This window comes from Lissotriton helveticus, chromosome 2_1 (genome assembly GCF_964261635.1).
Source record: "Lissotriton helveticus chromosome 2_1, aLisHel1.1, whole genome shotgun sequence".
NCBI classification, from domain to species: Eukaryota; Metazoa; Chordata; class Amphibia; order Caudata; family Salamandridae; genus Lissotriton; species Lissotriton helveticus.
The window spans coordinates 1,225,344,097-1,225,363,037 of NC_136059.1; the positions used below are offsets into that span (position 1 = coordinate 1,225,344,097).

The following is an 18,941-nucleotide window of genomic DNA, read 5'->3' on the forward strand; positions in this document are numbered from 1 at the left end:
CCAGTTTTTTGAGTGCTTTTCTTGAAGTACTTTGGTGTTTCTTCCTTGTGTTTGTCTTGGTGCACTCTTTATTTGCCAATATGCCTGCATTATTTGACAAATGCCCAGAGTGCTCGAGGAAGAAGGCCAAGTGGGACCCACACAAGGTGTGCATCATATGCCTTCCCTCATCTCATGTCCCAGAGGAGTGTGACATCTGCCAGGGCTTCTCTAGCAGAACCCTGAGAGATAGGTTGAAGATCAGGCTCAAAGGCCTGGAAGACAGAAGACTGAAGGCGCAAGGTGGGTCTGGAAGGGCTTCCTCTGCCCATGCTGAGGCCTCTGGGGGGCTCCCCAGGGGCAGGAAGACCAGCAAACGTCCCCATTCTCCGTCGGCGTCGATTGCACCGACTACGGCGTCGAGAGGGATGACTGCAGTCTGTTCCCCGTTTCCCCAGGGCTCTGGGTTGAAGCGGCGTCGACGCTCGGCGTCGAGGGAACTGAATAGACCGCCGTCGAGATCACCGGTGACGATTTCGTCGTCGTCGAGTAATCGACGTCGCGAGGTGGCCTGGCGTAGGCGCTCGCCGTCGAGGCGACACCGCCGTTCGCCGTCGGCGAAGAGAAGGAGGTCGTCGTCGAGGGGATCCTCGAACTCGAGGAGGACGTCAAAGTCACACAGACGTTCGGCATCGAGGAGACGCTCGCCGTTGAGACGGAGATCGCCGTCAAGCCGAAGGTCGCCGTAGAGGCGAAGGACGCCGTCAAGGCGGAGGTCGCCGCCGAGATGAAGGCGTTCGACGTCGAGGAGGAGACGCTCGCCGTCGAGGGGGCGACGCTCGGCGTCGAGTCGACGTTATTCGACGCCAGAAGGAGTTCTGGCACCAGGAGTCAGTCTAGCAGGCGACAGGTGCCGATAGGGGATTCTCCAACGCCCCAGCCTAGGACGGAAGGCAGATCACCGGGCTCGGTGTATTCTGAAGTGTTTACGCCTTCTAGGCCGAAGTCGGTTACGCCCCCTCCTCCATTGCCCAGGGGGCCACCGCCGCGGGCTCCCACCCCGCCTCCACTTCCACCTCATCCTCAGCCTCAACCTCAGCTTCCGGCTGACAGGCCTCCTCCGGTTCCTCCGAGGACGGCTTTGCTGCCTCGATTCCCGATGCCCCCTAAGGGGACCCCTCGGCTGAGGGCCCCTGCCGGGCCAAAGTCGCCCACTCCGGTGAAGCCGGCGGAGCGCCCGAAGCCAAGGAGGTCGCGATCTCGCTCCGGTCGGAGGGGGAGATCGCGGAGTCGTCACAGGTCCTCAACGAGATCGAGACGGCGTCACAAGAGGCGACGGTCGCGGTCCCGCACGGATTCTTCTGGGACCAGAACCTACTCACCGACTTTGTCGGAATCCCCGGTGACGAGAGTATCGCTGGTGGACGACATCAGCACATTCCAGGATGTTCTCCTGAGGGGTGCGGCTAAGCTGGTTATCACGGTGACGGTACCTACTCCCACGACATCCGTGATTTTCGAGACACTGCATAAAAAACACCTGTCTCGTCCTTTACTGCCTCTAGTGCCGGGGCTGGTAGAGCCCGCTGAGGAGTTGTTTCTCACCCCTGCGGGGATGAAGGCCGCGCTCCCTCCCGGCTCCTTAAGACGTACAGGGCCCCGGATTCTGACCCGGCCTTCCTTCGGATGGATCCTACTCCGGATTCTGTCATAGTGACGGCGGCTAGGAAGCAACATGCCACCTCCCCGTCTTTTACTGTACCTCCTGATAAGGAGAGCCGATGGATCGACTCGGCAGGCAGAAAGGTCTGTGGAACGGCCTCTACTGCGATGAAGGCGGCCAGTGCTGCGGCTTTGCTAGGGCAATATGATCGTGCCCTTTGGGAGTCCCTACAGCAATTCGCTGAGTTCCTTCCCCGAGAGAAGAAAGAGGACTTTCAAGAGATCCTGAAGGAGGGGATGCTAGTGTCGAACCAGCTAATCAGCGCGGCTGCGGATACGTCTCTTCTGGCTGCACATGGGTACTGTCATGGTGTCAACCAGCGGCGCCACGCTTGGCTTCGGCTTACGTCACTCAAGCCGGAATCTCAGCAGCGGGTGGCCAATCTGCCTTTCTCGGGTGAAACCCTGTTTGGCAAGCATGCGGATGGCGAAATGGCCCGCATGAAGGCAGAGGCGGAGACCCTGACGGCGGTCGGGTTAAAAAAGCCCAAGGAGAAGAAGACCTACCGTCCATTCCAGAGACTGTTTGGGGCGCAGGGCAGAGGGCGTGGACAGACTTCCGGACAGCAGCAGCAGTTCCGGAAGCCCTTCCAGAAGCGCCAGAAGGGTAGAGGCGGCCAGCAGTCCACAGCAGCGAACAAAGGCCCCGCTGGGTCTCGACCCTGAGCGGTTACTTCCCCTACATCCGTTACCCGCTCCGGTGGGGGGAAGCGTTCAATTTTTTCTGGCAGAGTGGAGAAAAATTACTCTGGACAAGTGGGTGCTGAATATTGTTTGCAATGGATACAGTCGTCGGTTCACCAGCCCGCCTCCATCGATTCCACCGGTCAGCTCGCAGTTTCAACTGCGCGAGCTCCAGGCGAAGGCCGATACCCTGTTAAGGAAAAGGGCGATAGAAGACGTACCTCTGTCTCAAAGAGTAAGAGGTCTGTACTCCCGGTTCTTTCTGGTTCGCAAGAAGGACAAGAACGAGTTCAGGCCCATTCTGGATTTGCAGCAAGCAAACAAGTGGATTCGCAGAGAGAAGTTTTGCATGCTGTCGTTGCATCAGATTTATCCTCATCTGCAACAGGGAGACTGGCTATGTGCTATAGACCTACAGGATGCGTACTTCCATGTGCCCATTGCACACAAACACAGGAAGTTCCTGCGATTCCAAGTCGGCGCCAATCATTATCAATACACAGTACTGCCCTTCGGGCTGAAGTCTGCGCCCAGAACATTCTCGAAGTGCATGGCGGTGGTAGCTGCACATCTGAGGAAGAACAAGGTGTTTGTCTACCCGTACCTGGACAATTGGTTGATCAAGGCCTCCTCCTTCTCAGAAGCTCAAGCGCACTTCCAGAAGACGTGTGTTCTCTTGAACAAGTTGGGGTTGCACATCAACATGTCCAAGTCTGTCCCAACTCCGGTCCAGTGCATACAGTACTTGGGAGCCTCCATCAATACGCTGTCAGCGAGCGTGTCTCCTTCGGAGGAGAGACGATTATCACTCCTTCGGGAGGCTCAGGCTCTTATGACCGTTCCATCTACAACAGTGAGGACGGTGTCTTCTCTACTGGGGTCGATGGCCTCTTGTATCTTCCTCACGCCACACGCACGGCTGCACATGAGACCATTGCAGGAGGGCTTGGAGGGTCAGTGGGATCAGAGGAAAGGATCTTGGGACGACAGGATACGACTGTCTCTGCATGCTCTTCAGTCTCTGAAGTGGTGGTGTTCAGCGGAGAATCTCCTCAGAGGGGTTCCCTTCCACAAGGACATTCCCACACAGACTATCGTGACGGATGCGTCTCTCCACGGCTGGGGGCGCACTCCGGAGACTTACAGATTCAAAGAACGTGGTCCCCGGCGGAGTCCACGTACCACATCAATTTCCTGGAACTCAGAGCTGTTCACTTGGCACTGAAAGCCTTTCATCCGTTCTTCCGGACTAACTCCCTGCTTGTACAGACGGACAATACGACCACGATGTATTACCTCAACAAGCAGGGGGGGTCGAGATCGCGCACTCTGTCGCAGGAGGCGCAGGCGATCTGGCACTGCTTCTAGCCAGAGGACTGACGATAACGGCTACCCATCTGCCAGGTGTGCAGAATGTTCAGGCAGACGCACTGAGCAGACTGATTCAGGAAAACCACGAATGGGTCATAAACAACGAAGTACTAGGAGAAGTCTTTGCAAGGTGGGGGACTCCAGATGTAGATCTGTTCGCCACTGCCGAAAACAGCACATGCCGAGACTTCTCCTCCAGGTACTACCAGCTGGGGACGCTGGGGAATGCGTTATGGATCAACAGGTCGAACAGCTTTCTGTACGCTTTTCCACCCATTCCCCTGATTCCGGCGGTGCTCATCAAGCAGTCCCAGTCCAGGGCGCGGATGATCCTGATTGCCCCGGAATGGCCCAGGCAGTGGTGGTTCACGGACCTGCTTCACCTGTCTCGCCTTCCTCACATACGGCTGCTGTGCAGGCCGGACCTTCTCACGAAGTTCGGGGGGCAGATGTTGCACCCCAACCTCTCGTCTTTGAGTTTGGCGGCATGGCTCCTGAGATAGTGCAATATGGCCATTTGAATCTTCCAGACGACTGTATGGACATATTGAAGGAGGCTAAGCGACCTTCCACTAGGACTTCTTATGCTTACAAGTGGAAGAGGTTTTGCATCTGGTGCAAGTCCAAGAACTATGACCCAACGTGTAAGGAAGATGTCATCCTTCCGGATCTTCTACATCTGGCCTTAATGTCCATTCCATTAAGGTTCATCTCGCTGCGCTGACTGCCTACAGGGAATGCCCTTCACAGGCTTCCTTCTTCCAGATCCCTGTGGTCAAAGATTTTTGGGAAGGCTTGAAGAAAGTGTTCCCTCCTGTCCGGCTTCCTTCGCCTTCATGGGAATTGAATGTGGTGCTGTCCAGATTGATGAATTGATGAAGGAGCCCTTTGAACCTATTCATAAGGCTTCGTTGCAGCACCTGTCTTGGAAGGCGGCGTTCCTTGTGGCCATTACATCGGCCCGCGGGGTGAGTGAAATTCAGGCGTTGTGTTGCCAAGAACCTTATACTGTATTTCATGCTGCTAAGGTAGTTATGCGTACTCGCCCTAAATTTCTTACAAAGGTTATATCTGATTTTCAAGTTAACCAGACCATAACTTTACCTAAGTTTTTTCAGAATCCTTCCTCTCCAGCGGAAAGGTCCCTGCATTCGCTGGATGTTAGGAGGGTGTTGAAATTTTATCTGGATAAAACCAAGGATATTCGTAGGTCAGAGCAATTGTTTATCAATTATGGATCAGTCAGGACGGGTCTTGCTACCTCTAAACAATCCATCTCGAGGTGGATTGTGTCCTGTATACAATTGTGTTACCAAAAGGCTAATAAGACCTTAGGGGGTAAACCTAAGGCTCATTCCACCAGGGGAAAAGCTGCCACGACTGCTTTGCTCCGTAATGTTCCAATTGCAGAAATCTGCAAGGCGGCCACTTGGAAGTCGGTCCATACCTTTGCTAAGCATTACTGTCTGGACACTGATGCCAGGGCAGACGCTCAGGTTGGGCAGGCTTCACTGCGAAATCTGTTCGCACAGTAGTGGTGTTATTTCTCTTTTCTCCACCGCCGCTTTGATGTGGGGATGGGCTTGCCATTCTATTCACTAGATTATGACTATACACAGAGATCCCCTACTACAGAAGGAGTAGTTTCTGTCCTGTAACTCCAGTTCTGTAGTAGGGGTATCTCTGTTATAGTCCTAAGCGCCCGCCCTCCTCCCCGATGGAGAGAGATATTCATGTAAGAAATGCTACAGGTCTGGCGTGTTACGCCTTCAAAAAGAACTGAAAGTAAAAGGGACCTGCAGTGCATTCTGGGATACTGTGAGACTTCTGGATAGTTCTCTTAAAGGCACAGTATCCTGTTCTGAGCCACATAATGGCAGCCTATGGGGCTTGTCTGTCCACTTCTTCCTCTCTATCATTCCAGAGGGTTTTGCTGTTAAAGGCAAGGTTTTTCTCTGTAGAAAACCCTGGACAGGCTGTGCTGTTTGTGGATGTTGGTGGAATTTCTAGTTGAAGCACTGGACAGTGTAGCCTGTGGATATAGGCTGCATTATCTGTCTTTAAATTCTCACTTAAGTGTCGGTGCAGTTCTGCATGTTTTGACACCTTAAGAGATTATTTTTGATTGCTCCGGAGTCCACGCACATGGGCGGGACTATTCACTAGATTATGACTATAACAGAGATACCCCTACTACAGAACTGGAGTTACAGGACAGAAACTACTCCTTATTCCTATACTCCAACTTCGGAATCAAAACTAAACGTTTCTAGAGGCCAAAAGGCCTTCGACTTCGACAGTATTGTTCTCGCTCGGTACTTCTTGACTCGATCAAGCCTTCCATCTCGACTCGGTCGTCGACGCGGGCCGCTGGGCCTTTTTGACGCCACGTGGGCCTGCTGTCGATGGAAAGGAGCCCGTTCAAAAGGTGCCCACAATGCCACTCCGCTAGGCAAGAGATGCAGCGACAGGCACTGGAACCAGACAACATCTTCGAGGATGAACAGGAACTTCCAGAAGGAGAAGATTCGAATCTAGAGATCGTCACCGTCGAGGACCACTCGGACTCCGATGACGAAATTCCACCGGGGCAAACCGTGAGTACATTGCCCCCGACACCAATTAGCCCGTTACCGAAGGCTCCGATTGAGGCATTGCCTAAAGGCCTTAGCCAAATCCGAAACATCATTCGGCAGCCCCGCCATCCGGATCGGCTTCGAAAATAAAGACCAAGCCTTCAGACACCCCAGGTCCAAGTAATGTAACCCCAAAGAAGGCTCTACAGCCCAAAAAGGTCATCGACCCGAAGGGCGTCGAACTGAAGAAGGCCGTACAGCCTAAGGGCGTTGACCCAAAGAAGGCCATCGAGCCAAAAAGCGCAGAACCAAAGAAGGCCGTCGAGCCAAAGAAGGCCGCCGACCCGAAGCAGGCCGTCGACCCAAAGAAGGCCTCTGCGCCGAAAGTCGTTGAACCGAAGAAGGTCGCCGACACAAAGGGCGTCGTACCAAAGCCTGTGGCCCAGCCGAAAAAGGTTATCGAGTCAAACAAAGGCACCGACCCGAAATCAAGTGCTCCGAAAAAACAAGTCGATCCGAGAAAAATCGTCAACTCGACAAAAGACAGTCAACCTAAAAAACCTGTCGAGCACAGAAAGCACATCGAACCTAAAGATCCGGTCGATCCGCAATCAATCGTCGAGCCGGACAAACAGCCCGAGCCGAAGAAGAGCAATAAGGCACTGAAAGTTGTCGAACCAAAACAGGTTGTCGACCCGAAGGCAACGAGAGATCCAAAAAAGACTGAGCCAAAAAAGTCAAAGACACAGCCACGGACAGTGGAAGAGGAACTCTTCCACCCAGAGCCATCAGAGGATCAGGAAAAAATATACATCAACCCAGACACTGGTAAAGTCACTATTTTACACAGGAAAAAGAGGCCACTGGACACTGAGCCTCAATCCCCCATTCCTCTGAAGCAAAAGGACTTTGGGACTTCTCCCTCTAGACCCTTCATTCCTTTCTATCCTACTATGCCTACTACGCCTTTTGCTCCTTACTCTCCTACTCACTCTGGGGACAATGAGGGCGACACAGGGGAAGATCCCCAATATGATATTAAGTATCCTGAGGATCCTAACCCTCAAAATGAACCATGGGTAGAGTCCACTGATCCATATGACACGTATCGTTAGTGAGGGCAAACCGATATGCTCTCTTCACGGCATCTACCACCCACCCAGGGACAACCTCACCTTCGCCCAACAAATCATGGATATGATCTCTACCAACTCCGGACGACAGCTCACCCAAATATACCTTGGTGACTTCAACCTCCACTGGAACGATCACAATGATGCGGTGGTAAATAGTCTCAAAAATCTCCTCAACGCCCTTGACCTCACTCAATTTTGCAACAGCCCGACCCACGAGAAAGGCTCTATCCTCGACCTTATCATCTCCAAAGAGGACGCTATCCAAATTGAGTCAATTCAACCTTGTGACTGGTCAGATCATCATATTGTCACATTCTTCATCAATGAAAAAGTCAAATTCAACACAGTTCAATCCTCCAAGACTAAAGTCTGGAAAAGAGACCTGAAAAAGCTCAACCCAAAATCCCTACCCCCGAACAGCTGCGACCTCCTACTCCCTCCTACCGGCGCTACGGACGTCCAATCCTTGACTGACCACTATCTCAACGCCATGACCTCAATAATCAATGAGGCGGCACCCATGCAGTTAAAAAGAGTCTCCGCTAAAAACTCCAACCCATGGTACGACGGGAGTCTCAATGAGGATAGACGAACCATGCGAATGGCAGAGCGCACCTGGAGATCAGCTCCCTCTGCACTGCACCTAAAAAACCTGAAGGAAAAGAGAAACACCTACTTCAGGAAAATAAAGCGCTCAAAATCAGCCTTCTTCAGCCTCCAGCTCGACCAAGCAAAAAACCGCCCGAGAAAACTGTATGAGCTAATCAGAACACAATCGAAGGAACAACCCCAACCACTCAACACTGTGCGCGAATCACCCTCCTGTGAAGACTTCGCTGCTTTCTTTATCCAAAAAACTGAGAACATAAAGAGTGATCTCCTCATTGACGCAAGCCTTTACCCCAAACCTCACTGCATAGCACCCACTGAATTAAAAAACAATGCTACATGGTCTTCCTTTGACACCTATTCTGAAGAAGAAATTGGCAAATTGCTCAGCACCTTGAAACCATCCAATCACCTCACGGACCCCCTCCCTGCTAACGCTGTCAAAGACTTCACCCCGTTGCTCCTTCCACTCTGGACTAAAATTATCAACAGCTCACTTCAACAAGGATCCATCCCGGACTCCCTCAAAGTTGGACAAGTCACTCCCTTACTAAAGAAACCTACAGCCGACCCATCTGATCCAAACAACTACCATCCCATTACCAATATTCCCACTCTAGCCAAACTCCTGGAAAAATGCGCACAACTACAATTGACTAAACACATTGATCAGTTTGATCTCCTCAACCCTCATCAATCAGGCTTCCGAGCAGGGCACAGCACAGAAACTGCTATGACTCACATTATTGACGACGCCCTTCAAATCCTAGAACAAAACGACACCTGCCTCCTCATCCTTCTTGATCTCTCCTTAGCATTCGACACCGTTAAACATGAGAAGCTACTTGAACTTTTAAACACAAGAATGGGTCTATCTGGGACTGTTCTCAAGTGGTTCACTTCCTTTCTACACAACAGGACGCAGAAATTCAAGAACAGCAACCTGATGTCCTCGCCAATACCTGTATCGTTAGGCGTCCCCCAAGGATCCTCCCTATCCCCAACTTTGTTCAACCTAGTCATGGAACCTCTCACCACCTTGCTACAAGCATCCAATGTACCTCACCCAGAAGCTGACAATCTCTGGCAGTTCTAGAAACACTAGAGGCACAAATAATCTTCTGCTAAAACCTCGAAGATTCCGTAAGGAAAAAACGTACAAACGCTCCTTCTCAGGAATGGCACCCAGGATATGGAACTCACTCCCTCCTGAAACCAGACTCATCTCCTCCATCGCAATCTTTAAGAAAGAAGTAAAAGCTATCCTCCTAGCCAAATACACTTGATCTATTAACGTGATTCTTAAAATCTCTGCACCGATCTGTATTATTTGCTCGATCCCTTCAATGATTTGTATTACTTTTTTTTTATTTATTTTTTTTATTTACTCACCTGACTGTCTATGCTCACACTTATGTATTATTTGCATTATTAATGTACCTGCTTTACCATGCTCCCTCATATACCTACTTATTATCTACAATTGCGCTATACCGAATGGCCTGTTTGCACCCTCATGTTTGTATTCCCCGCTTTGTAAAGCGCTCTGATATCTGCAAAGATCTTGTTCGCGCTATATAAAACTTTCAAAATAAAATAAATAAAATAAAATCCCATCCCTGACACCTCCTCATACCCAACAAGGGCGTCACCTACTGACGACATCATTGTCTTCAACCAGCTAATAGATAGGGCAGCGCAGTACCACAATGTAAACATGCACAATGAACCTATAGAAGAGGACTTTTTATTTGACACATTCCTTACTACTGAGAAAAATGTCAGAACCCTCCCAATGTTGAAAGGGGTCCTAAAACACGGGCCAGACATATTTAAAGATACAGCCAGAGCACGTGTACTCAATCCCAGGATTGAAAAGAAATATAGAGCGGCCCCTACAGACCCTACTTATATCAGAGGTCAGTTGCCATTAGATTCACTGGTGGTGGCCAACGCATGCAAATGGGCCAACTCACAGACAACAGGAGAAGCTCCACCTCCTGATAAAGAGTCCAAAATACTAGAGGCCTCGGGTAAAAGAGTAGCATCCCAGGCCTCTAATTCATGGAGAATTGCAAATACACAAGCTCTACTAGCTTGTTACGACAGGGCACACTACGACCAGCTTGAAAGTTTGATGCAACACCTGCCTGAGCCTTTCAAGGCACAAGCTACTGACCTCATACAGGAGGGGAAATGTATTACAAACGCCTCCATTAAATGCGCACTTGACGCAGCAGACACGGCAGCCAGGTCCATTAACACAAGCGTCTTATTATGAAGACATGCATGGCTATGCATTTCTGGCTTTAAGAACGAGGTGCAATCCACCATTCTTAACCAACCAGTCAATCAAGACTTCCTTTTCGGGCCTGCTGTCGACACCATTTTAGACAAAATGAAGAAGGATACTGAGACTGCAAAATCAATGGGTGCATTGCAGTTTCAACAACACAGATGTTCCTTTTGACGCTCCTCATACAGAGCAGCTACACGAGGCAATACTTCACAAACCTCATCTGCATACAAAAGCAACACACAAGGTTCCTTTACCAAGAACTCCAACAGAGGAGGTTATTGGGGCAACAATAATAAGGGACGAGGACGTGGAGGCAATAACACCAGAGCCTCCACTGCCACAAAACAGTGACTTCATCACACTACCTCCAGACCATCTAACACTGGTCGGAGGCAAAATCCAACAGTTTCTACCTGTCTGGAACTCAATTACCACAGACAGGTGGGTGAGACAAATTATCCAGTATGGCTATTGCCTAGAACTCACCTCTACCCCACCAAACATACCACCCAGGCACCGTCCTATGTCCAAGGAACACATCACCCTGCTACAACAAGAGGTGAGATGCATGCTGGAAAAGGGGGCCATAGAGCCAGTCCCTTTCCAACATCAAGGGAACAGGAGTATACTCACTATACTTCCTTATTCCCAAGAAGGACGGTTCACTCAGACCAATATTGGACCTCAGACCCCTAAATCAATACATACTGTTTGAGCACTTCCATATAATCACACTACAGCAAGTGCTCCCGCTGCTCCAGAATGGAGACTTCCTAGCAACATTGGACCTCAAGGATGCATATTTTCACATACCCATCCATCCAGCTCACAGGAAATACCTCAGGTTCACAATAGACGGTCAACACTACCAATTCAAGGTTCTCCCCTTTGGGGTAACCACGGCTCCAAGAGTGTTTACAAAATGCCTAGCGACAGTAGCTGCACATCTCAGGAGGCAACACATCCACGTGTTCCCATACCTATACGATTGGCTAATACAAGCTAAATCGTACGAACAGTGTGCAAAGGACACGTCACAAACACTTCAGCTGCTACACAGCCTAGGCTTTTCGATAAACTACCCAAAATCGCATCTACAATCATCCCACACACAACAATATCTGGGAGCTACTATAGACACCTCAGTAGCAAAGGCATATCCAAACTCAGCAAGGATAACCAGCATGCAGATGCTCATTCGCAAATTCCTGCCACAACACTCTTTGCCAGCTCGAGTCTTCATGCAGCACATAGGCATAATGGCCTCCTGCATATTCATTGTCCCCCATGCCCGACTACAAATGCGTCCATTGCAAGAATGCCTAGCACGGCAATGGAACCACGCTCAAGGACAACTAAAAGACCTAGCGTTGTTGACAGTCGCGCTTTCAACTCTCTGCAGTGGTGGAACCCACAAAACCTTTCCAAGGGGCAACTGTTCCAAGAGCAGGTTCCATAACTAGTACTAACAACGGACGCATCACTGACAGGTTGGGGACCCGATCTACTAAAATACACAGTACAAGGGCTCTGGACATTCAAACAAAAGAAGCTGCATATCAACCAACTAGAGTTGCTGGCTCTCGGCATGCTTTTAGCTCTGACCCAAGAGTGACATTTGAGTATGTTCGGATTATTATGTGGTGCATGTACGTGACTAGAGTGACACCTTATGAACCGTCAGTATGTATTCAACATGTGTGCTTATCTTTATTTTTGTATTTCTTTTGGAAAATAATAAATAAAGTTTTTTAAAAAAACTAGAGTTGCTGGCAATATTCCTAGCTCTAAAAGCATTCCAAAAATACCTGTACAACAAGACTGTGTTGATCCGGACGGACAACATGACAGCCATGTACTATATCCCGAAGCAGGGAGGGACACACTCCCCACAGCTATCCCACTTAGCACAGAGCATATGGAAGTGGGCAATTCCAAAAGACATCTTTCTCCTGGCAGAACACCTCCCAGGGAAAGACAATCAAATAGCGGATCTGCTCAGCAGACACAGCCAACAACTTCACGAATGGGAGATTCACCCCCAAGTTCTCCAGCCATTCTTCGAACAGTGGGGGCACCCAGACATAGACCTGTTTGCCACAAACCAAAACTCAAAATGCCAGTATTTTGCCGCCAGATTCCCACATCCGCTGTCACAGGGCAATGCGATATGGATGAACTGGTCAGGCAGATTTGCGTACGCTTTTCCCCCAGCACCACTGATCCAGCTGGTGGCACGCAAACTGCGGCAACAGTCACGCACACTAATCCTAGTTGCTCCCACATGGGCGAGGCAGCCGTGGTACACGACGTTCTTGGAACTTTCAGTAGTTCCTCATCAAAGGCTGCGCCTCGCACCCCATTTTCTAACTCAGAACCATGGAGAAATCAGACACCCAGATCCCAATCAGATGAACCTAGCGATCTGGCTCCTGAAGTCTTAGAATTTGGATACCTTAACTTGCCTCCAGACTGTATGAACATCATTAAGGAGTCAAGACGGCCGAACACTAGAGCATGCTATGCAGCTAAATGGAAGAGATTTGTTATTTACTGCAACAATAACCAAATCAACCCATTAGACGCTTCCATTCAAAACATTATATGTTACCTACTGCATCTTCAAAGATGCAACCTAGCCTACTCTTCGATAAGACTACACCTGGCTGCTATAGCAGCATACCTTCAAAACAGACAACACCTTTCACTGTTTAGAGTGCCAGCAATCAAGGCTTTTATGGAGGGTCTTAAAAGGGTGATTCCTCCAAGACACCCACCTTCCCCAGTCTGGAACCTAAATATAGTACTTACCAGACTTATGGGGCCTCCTTTTGAACCTTTACACTCATGCGAATTGCAATTTCTAACATGGAAGGTGGCATTCTTGATTGCCATTACCTCACTCAGGCGAGTTAGTGAGCTACAAGCATTAACAATTCAAGAACCATTCATGCAAATACATGCTAACAAGGTAGTTCTTAGAACAAACCCTACATTTATGCCGAAAGTCGTTTCAACTTTCCATATCAATCAGTCTATAGAACTGCCAGTGTTCTTCCAAAATCCACAGTCAGTAGCGGAAAGAGCCCTACACACACTGGACATAAAGAGAGCTCTGCTTTATTATGTGGACAGAACGAAATCATTTAGGAAGACAAAGCAATTGTTTGTTGCTTTTTCACCACAACATGGGTATCCCATATCAAAGTCAGGAATAGCCAGATGGATAGTTAAATGCATTCAGATTTCCTATCAAAAGGCAAAACACACTTTAACCGTACCCCTAAGAGCACACTCTACAAGGAAAATGGGGGCATCCATGGCTTTCCTAGGAAATATCCCCCTTGAGGTCATATGTAGAGCAGCCACATGAACTACCATACACACTTTCACAAAACACTTCTGTGTAGACGTGCAAGCAAAGCAGCTGTAGGTCAGGCTGTCCTCAAAACTCTCCTTCAAACTGCTGCAGCTGGCACAGGTAGCCACCGCTAGAGGAGATACTGCTATACAGTCTATGCACAGATATGAATTCAGCAGCCCACATGCCTCGAACGGAATATGCTACTTACCAGTATGCATCTGTTCTTGGCATTTAGGGCTGCTGACATTCATATCGCCCGCCCTCCTCCCCGGTGCCTGTCGCAGCTGCAGCATTATCTTTTGCATGGACATCTCTTACTTTACTATCTCCATCTCTGCCACAATGGCGAAAAACAATCTGAGGATGGAGAAGATGCCCATGCGCACTGTAGTCCAGGGGAGGAGTCACCTATCTCGTGATACTTCGAACACTCTTCCAGGACAACAAGGTGCAACCATCCGGGAACAACACTAGGCGGCGATCTATGCACAGATATGAATGTCAGCAGCCCTACATGCCAAGAACAGATGCATACTGGTAAGTAGCATATTCCTTTCTATATGTTAGTCACCTCTAATGTAGGCCCAAGGTACCCCTGTGGGCAGGAGGCAGTGTATGTGAAAGATAGGACATGCCCTGGTGTGTGTGGCATGTCCTGATAGTGAATTACAGCCCATTTCATTTTTCACTATTGCAAGGCCTCTGTTCCCCATAGGACAGAATGGGAAGTTTGTTTATAACATCTTAGAAATATAACTGGCTCTGGGAACTAGGTAGGGAAATAGAATTGAGTATGCCTGAACTCAGAATCTGAAGATGCATCTTTTAGTGAAGGTGATTTTTACATTCTGTGTTTGAAAATACCACTTTTAGATCATAGGTATTATCCTGCGTAGTCATCACATGTGCCTCTGCTGGAATGTGGATTGCCTGTCTGGGTTCAGACGACAGAAGGCTGGGGAGCAGGAGTGGCTCCAGATAGTCTAGGTGGGTCAGGAAAGAGCTGATTAGACCTGGGCTGCGATGGGGGGGTAGAAGATTTCCTTGCACCTCAAAGGGCCTGGTCTGCCTCTGACAATGCCGTCTCCACCTCCTGCCAGGAAATCACACCAGAGAAGGCTGAACTGGTTCTGTCTGGGCACAGACACTCTCTGCCTAACAGATCAAAGGATTTTGGGATATAAATATTGGGGCCCATACCCCTGAACTTTAGAACTCTTTTGGATCAAGAAGACTGCCAAGAAGAAGAGTTGGAGAAGATGTGAGGAGGACCTACCAATTTGCTTTGTGCTTTTCTGTGTTGGCCTGCAGTGGCTACTTCTGTCTTGGGCAGTGAAAGGACAGGACTGAACTTTCTACAATCTGCTGTTTGTGTTTCTCCAAGGGCTTGATGTAGTGCTTGCTCCCTGTTCAAGAAGCCTCAGGATCAACAAAGACTTCATGCTTTTCTGCCCGCAGCACTGGGGACAGTGTGTTTTGTGCTGCAACAGAGGAAAATTCACTCGATGACGTCTACGACACCGCTGCCGACTCCGTGTCCTGACGCTACACCGTGACCTTGGTCTCAACGATGATGCCTGCTGACGCCGCCACCGAGCCACTGCTCGCACCGCAACCTGTGGGCACTGCACTCCGCCTCGCTTCACAACTATGCCTTGGCACCGCAGAGGGCACCGCCGCAATGCCGCACAGAGACCCTGGTCTCACAGACGACACCATCTGACGCCGCCACCGAGCCGATGCTCACACCACGACCTGTGGCACTGCACTCCGCACTGCCTCGCTTCACGTTGACGCCTTGGTATCCCCGACGACGATACTCCACGCCGGAATCGATGCTGCTGCTTGCACCGTGGTTCGAGGGCACCGCTCGTAAATTTACACGACGTACCGCCCTCATCCCACACGCAGCCTTGGCCTACCGACACTGGTGCCATCGACTCCAGTTCGTCAGCCGACAACAGTGCTTCAGCAATGACGATGACGCTGCTTGCACAGTGACCTGCCAGCACTGTGACGAGCACCTCCTTCATCTCGTACTGCGACCGTGGTCTCACTGACTAAGCCATCCGACGACGCCACCGAGCCGCTGCTCGCACTGTGACCCAGGGGCACCGCACGCCGCACCGTTGCACTTCGCACCACAGCTCACGATGCTTGCCGACGCCAGCGCTCCTGATCCCAAGAGAGAGGAGGTCGACCTGCAACGCGTGTGACTTCGAGGGCCCAACGACTCCTGCACCAACCTCTGGAACGGACGCCTGCGGACACCGTAGTTTAAAAAACTCAATGAGAGGTCGCCGACACCCTTCATTTCTAAAAGGTACTGTTTGCGGGTCTTCCCGACACCGTAGCTGGGCCGCAACGCGACAGCTAGAACTGTTTGGATTTGTTTGCTCACAACGCAGTGATAGCCCCAGACAGAGCTATCGACATCAAGGAACTGTTTTTAAAGCTTATTTTGACAACTGTAGATTTTTAAGTACTGTATTGTGGATTTTTATCGTTTTTGGTCTTGTCCTAAAGTATATAAAAATATTGGCTATTTTACTAAACTAGTGTGGTGTCCTTTTGTAATGCTTACACTGTATTAGTGTTAGTTATTTTAGGAGTGTAACTCCCTTACCCTGACTAGGAAGAAGGGTCCCTATTTGGACAAAGGTGCAAAGCCTTGACAACTAGAGACCCCCATTTCTAACATATTGTGAGTCCCCGAATGTGCATGACCATGCACCCTCAATATTCTTACTTTCATATTTAGTATTCACACCTGCTAGTGGTAGATCGCTGTGACCTGGGACATAATTGAGCTGTATGTGGAGGACACTGGCCCTGTCACCCTCGAGGCAGATTATAAAAAACGACGCCTGGTGAATGATGCTGTGTTGGCCCTTCCGGTGAGAAGTCATTGTCCGACACTGGCCCAACTCTCACGTCCTCACTTGCTACTGCTAGTTGGCTCTGTTCCAGAAATCATTTTGCCATCTTGTTTCCCTATATTCTTCCATCCGTATTCTGAATGTTAGTAATTCCTGCTTATTTATGAGTTGCTAGGCACCTTTTCACATGGGTTTCTTTCTTTTACTGTAGACATGACTTCGTAAACAAGTATGTAGACTACGTGTTCAACAAGTCCGTGGAGGTAGTTTTCGAGCAATTCAAAAGGGGTTTTTACAAAGTCTGTGAAAAGGAGCTTCTGAAAGAATTCCATCCAAAGGAACTGAGAAGTATCATCATTGGAAACGAGGAATATGATTGGAAGAAATTAGAACAGGTTTGTGTGGAGTGTACATGATCCACGGATTATTTTATGGCTATTTTCCTATGAAATATCCTCAGTAAATCTTTGCTATTTTTGTTTTAAAGAATGCAGAATATGCTGGTGTTTATGAACAGCAGCCACCCCATCCAACAATTAACATATTCTGGGAGGTTTTCCATGAACTGCCACTGTCAGAAAAGAAGAAATTCCTTTGTAAGTATGTAGGAATAAACACATTTTTCCGAGGAAGATGATGTGGCAGCTTCTAGGGGACAGCCTCAAAATCAATTGTGTATTATGGTTTCTAGTGCTTAGTTCCAAAAGAATAAGTGTGGGGCCCACAGTTTTGTTCCAAAGCTCGGAGACGGTGGTATCAAATGTTGGGGTGCTGAACAGTAGGCCTGCAGATTCTTGATCCCACTGCTTGCCTCTTTAATCCATAGCCAGACACTCCCTGCACCTTTATCTCACTCTTGCAGGTTCTTTTTCATCCCTGCTTTCTCCCATTGCCACTGTTTTCCATCTTTCGCTTCCTCCTTCTTTTTCCCTTGTGTGTTTTTCCCTCTCTCTAAATCAAAGTTTGTTGAGGAAAAATAAGTGCCGGTCCACACCTGCAATAACCGGCTCAAATTAAGCAGTGATGATGCCTATGCAACAGAGGACAGAACTCTAACCCATACTGAACAAGTAGCTCATTAAGGACCTCTTTATTAGGTCCCTAATAATTCCATTTAGCCAGTAACAAAAATGACTGGAGCATTAGAATTGCAAAGCCAGCAGTATTTCTGAGCATCCATTGCATTTCACCTAGGGACAGTGGCTGCTGGGAGCCACACAGGCAACTAAACTAGACTAGACTCCTAAACAATCTGCAAGCTTACAAAATAATCTCTTATATTGACTGGGGTTCACATTTTTCAACTAAAGGAAACAAGCATTTGCAATGCAATAGGTCTCGCATTTGCGAGAGTTTAAGGTACTGGCTTTGTAAATGCCAATGCTTTTTATTTATCTGTTTTGATAATTAACACATAAATAGAAGACATTGTCGTTTGCCAATAGCACAAACTCTTGTAAATGCGAGACCTATTGTATTTCAAAGAAGTGGCCGCCATTGTCCCAAGATGTTTGGAAAGTGAAAGCGTGCATGATGCGCTGAATGCTGCAGAAAAACACATCGTGCCTGCAGTAGGAGAAATGTATTAAAGTAAATACTGCTTGCAGTCTAAATAAAGCAAACACAAGGAGATAATGGATGGAGCACCGAATCTTTTCAGACATCTCAGTTCAGACTGGGAGGACCTGGCTTGGCAGTTCGGGCTGGACTGTTCCCATGAGGCACACGGTCAAGACTGATTTGCATATGGCTAGGTCTTGGGGCTAGGGGCATGGTGAGCAAAATAAAGATGGATTCAACCCAGATCTCTTGACTGGGGGTGAATGTATGATTTATTTAGTATTCCGTCCATCATTTGTTTGCGTAGCACTTTTTCACCCTAGGTGGGATGGGTATTCCCAGCCGTGGGTCCCTTGCTCACTGTGCCACTGTATTCTAGCTAGCCTGGCTGATGAAGGGTAATACCCGGAAATCGGTCCCAGGAAGCTTGTTTCCGGTCAAGGGAGGACCTGGTTTGACAGTTCAGTCTGGACTGTTCCCATGAGGCACTTGGTCAAGACTGATTTGCATATGGCTAGGTCTAAACTGGGGTGGCATGGAGAGCAAAAGAAAGATGGATTTAACCCGGATATCTTAACTGGGGGTGAATGTATGATTTATTCAGCATTCCGTCCATCATTTGTTTGCGTAGCACTACAGAATACGACCTACCGTGCAACAACCGAAGTAAAAGGGACAGTCTTCATGGGCGGTTACAAATGAAGACAAGGCAGTGCTATGGAGGGACTAGCAAGCCTTTTAATGAATCAGAAGTCAGCATTT

The 18,941-nt window shown here is 49.0% G+C and overlaps 1 protein-coding gene across 3 annotated transcripts in view; it reads left to right on the top strand.

Moving 5' to 3' along the window:
* LOC144818569 (E3 ISG15--protein ligase HERC5-like) overlaps positions 1-18,941 on the top strand; it is a 511,308-nt gene that overhangs the window by 442,606 nt on the left and 49,761 nt on the right. For all 3 annotated transcript variants that reach the window (XM_078676100.1, XM_078676101.1, XM_078676102.1), the window contains 2 exons: positions 16,831-17,014; positions 17,107-17,215. In XM_078676100.1, the coding sequence (XP_078532226.1) occupies positions 16,831-17,014; positions 17,107-17,215 (293 nt within the window). The remainder of the gene's footprint in view (positions 1-16,830; positions 17,015-17,106; positions 17,216-18,941) is intronic.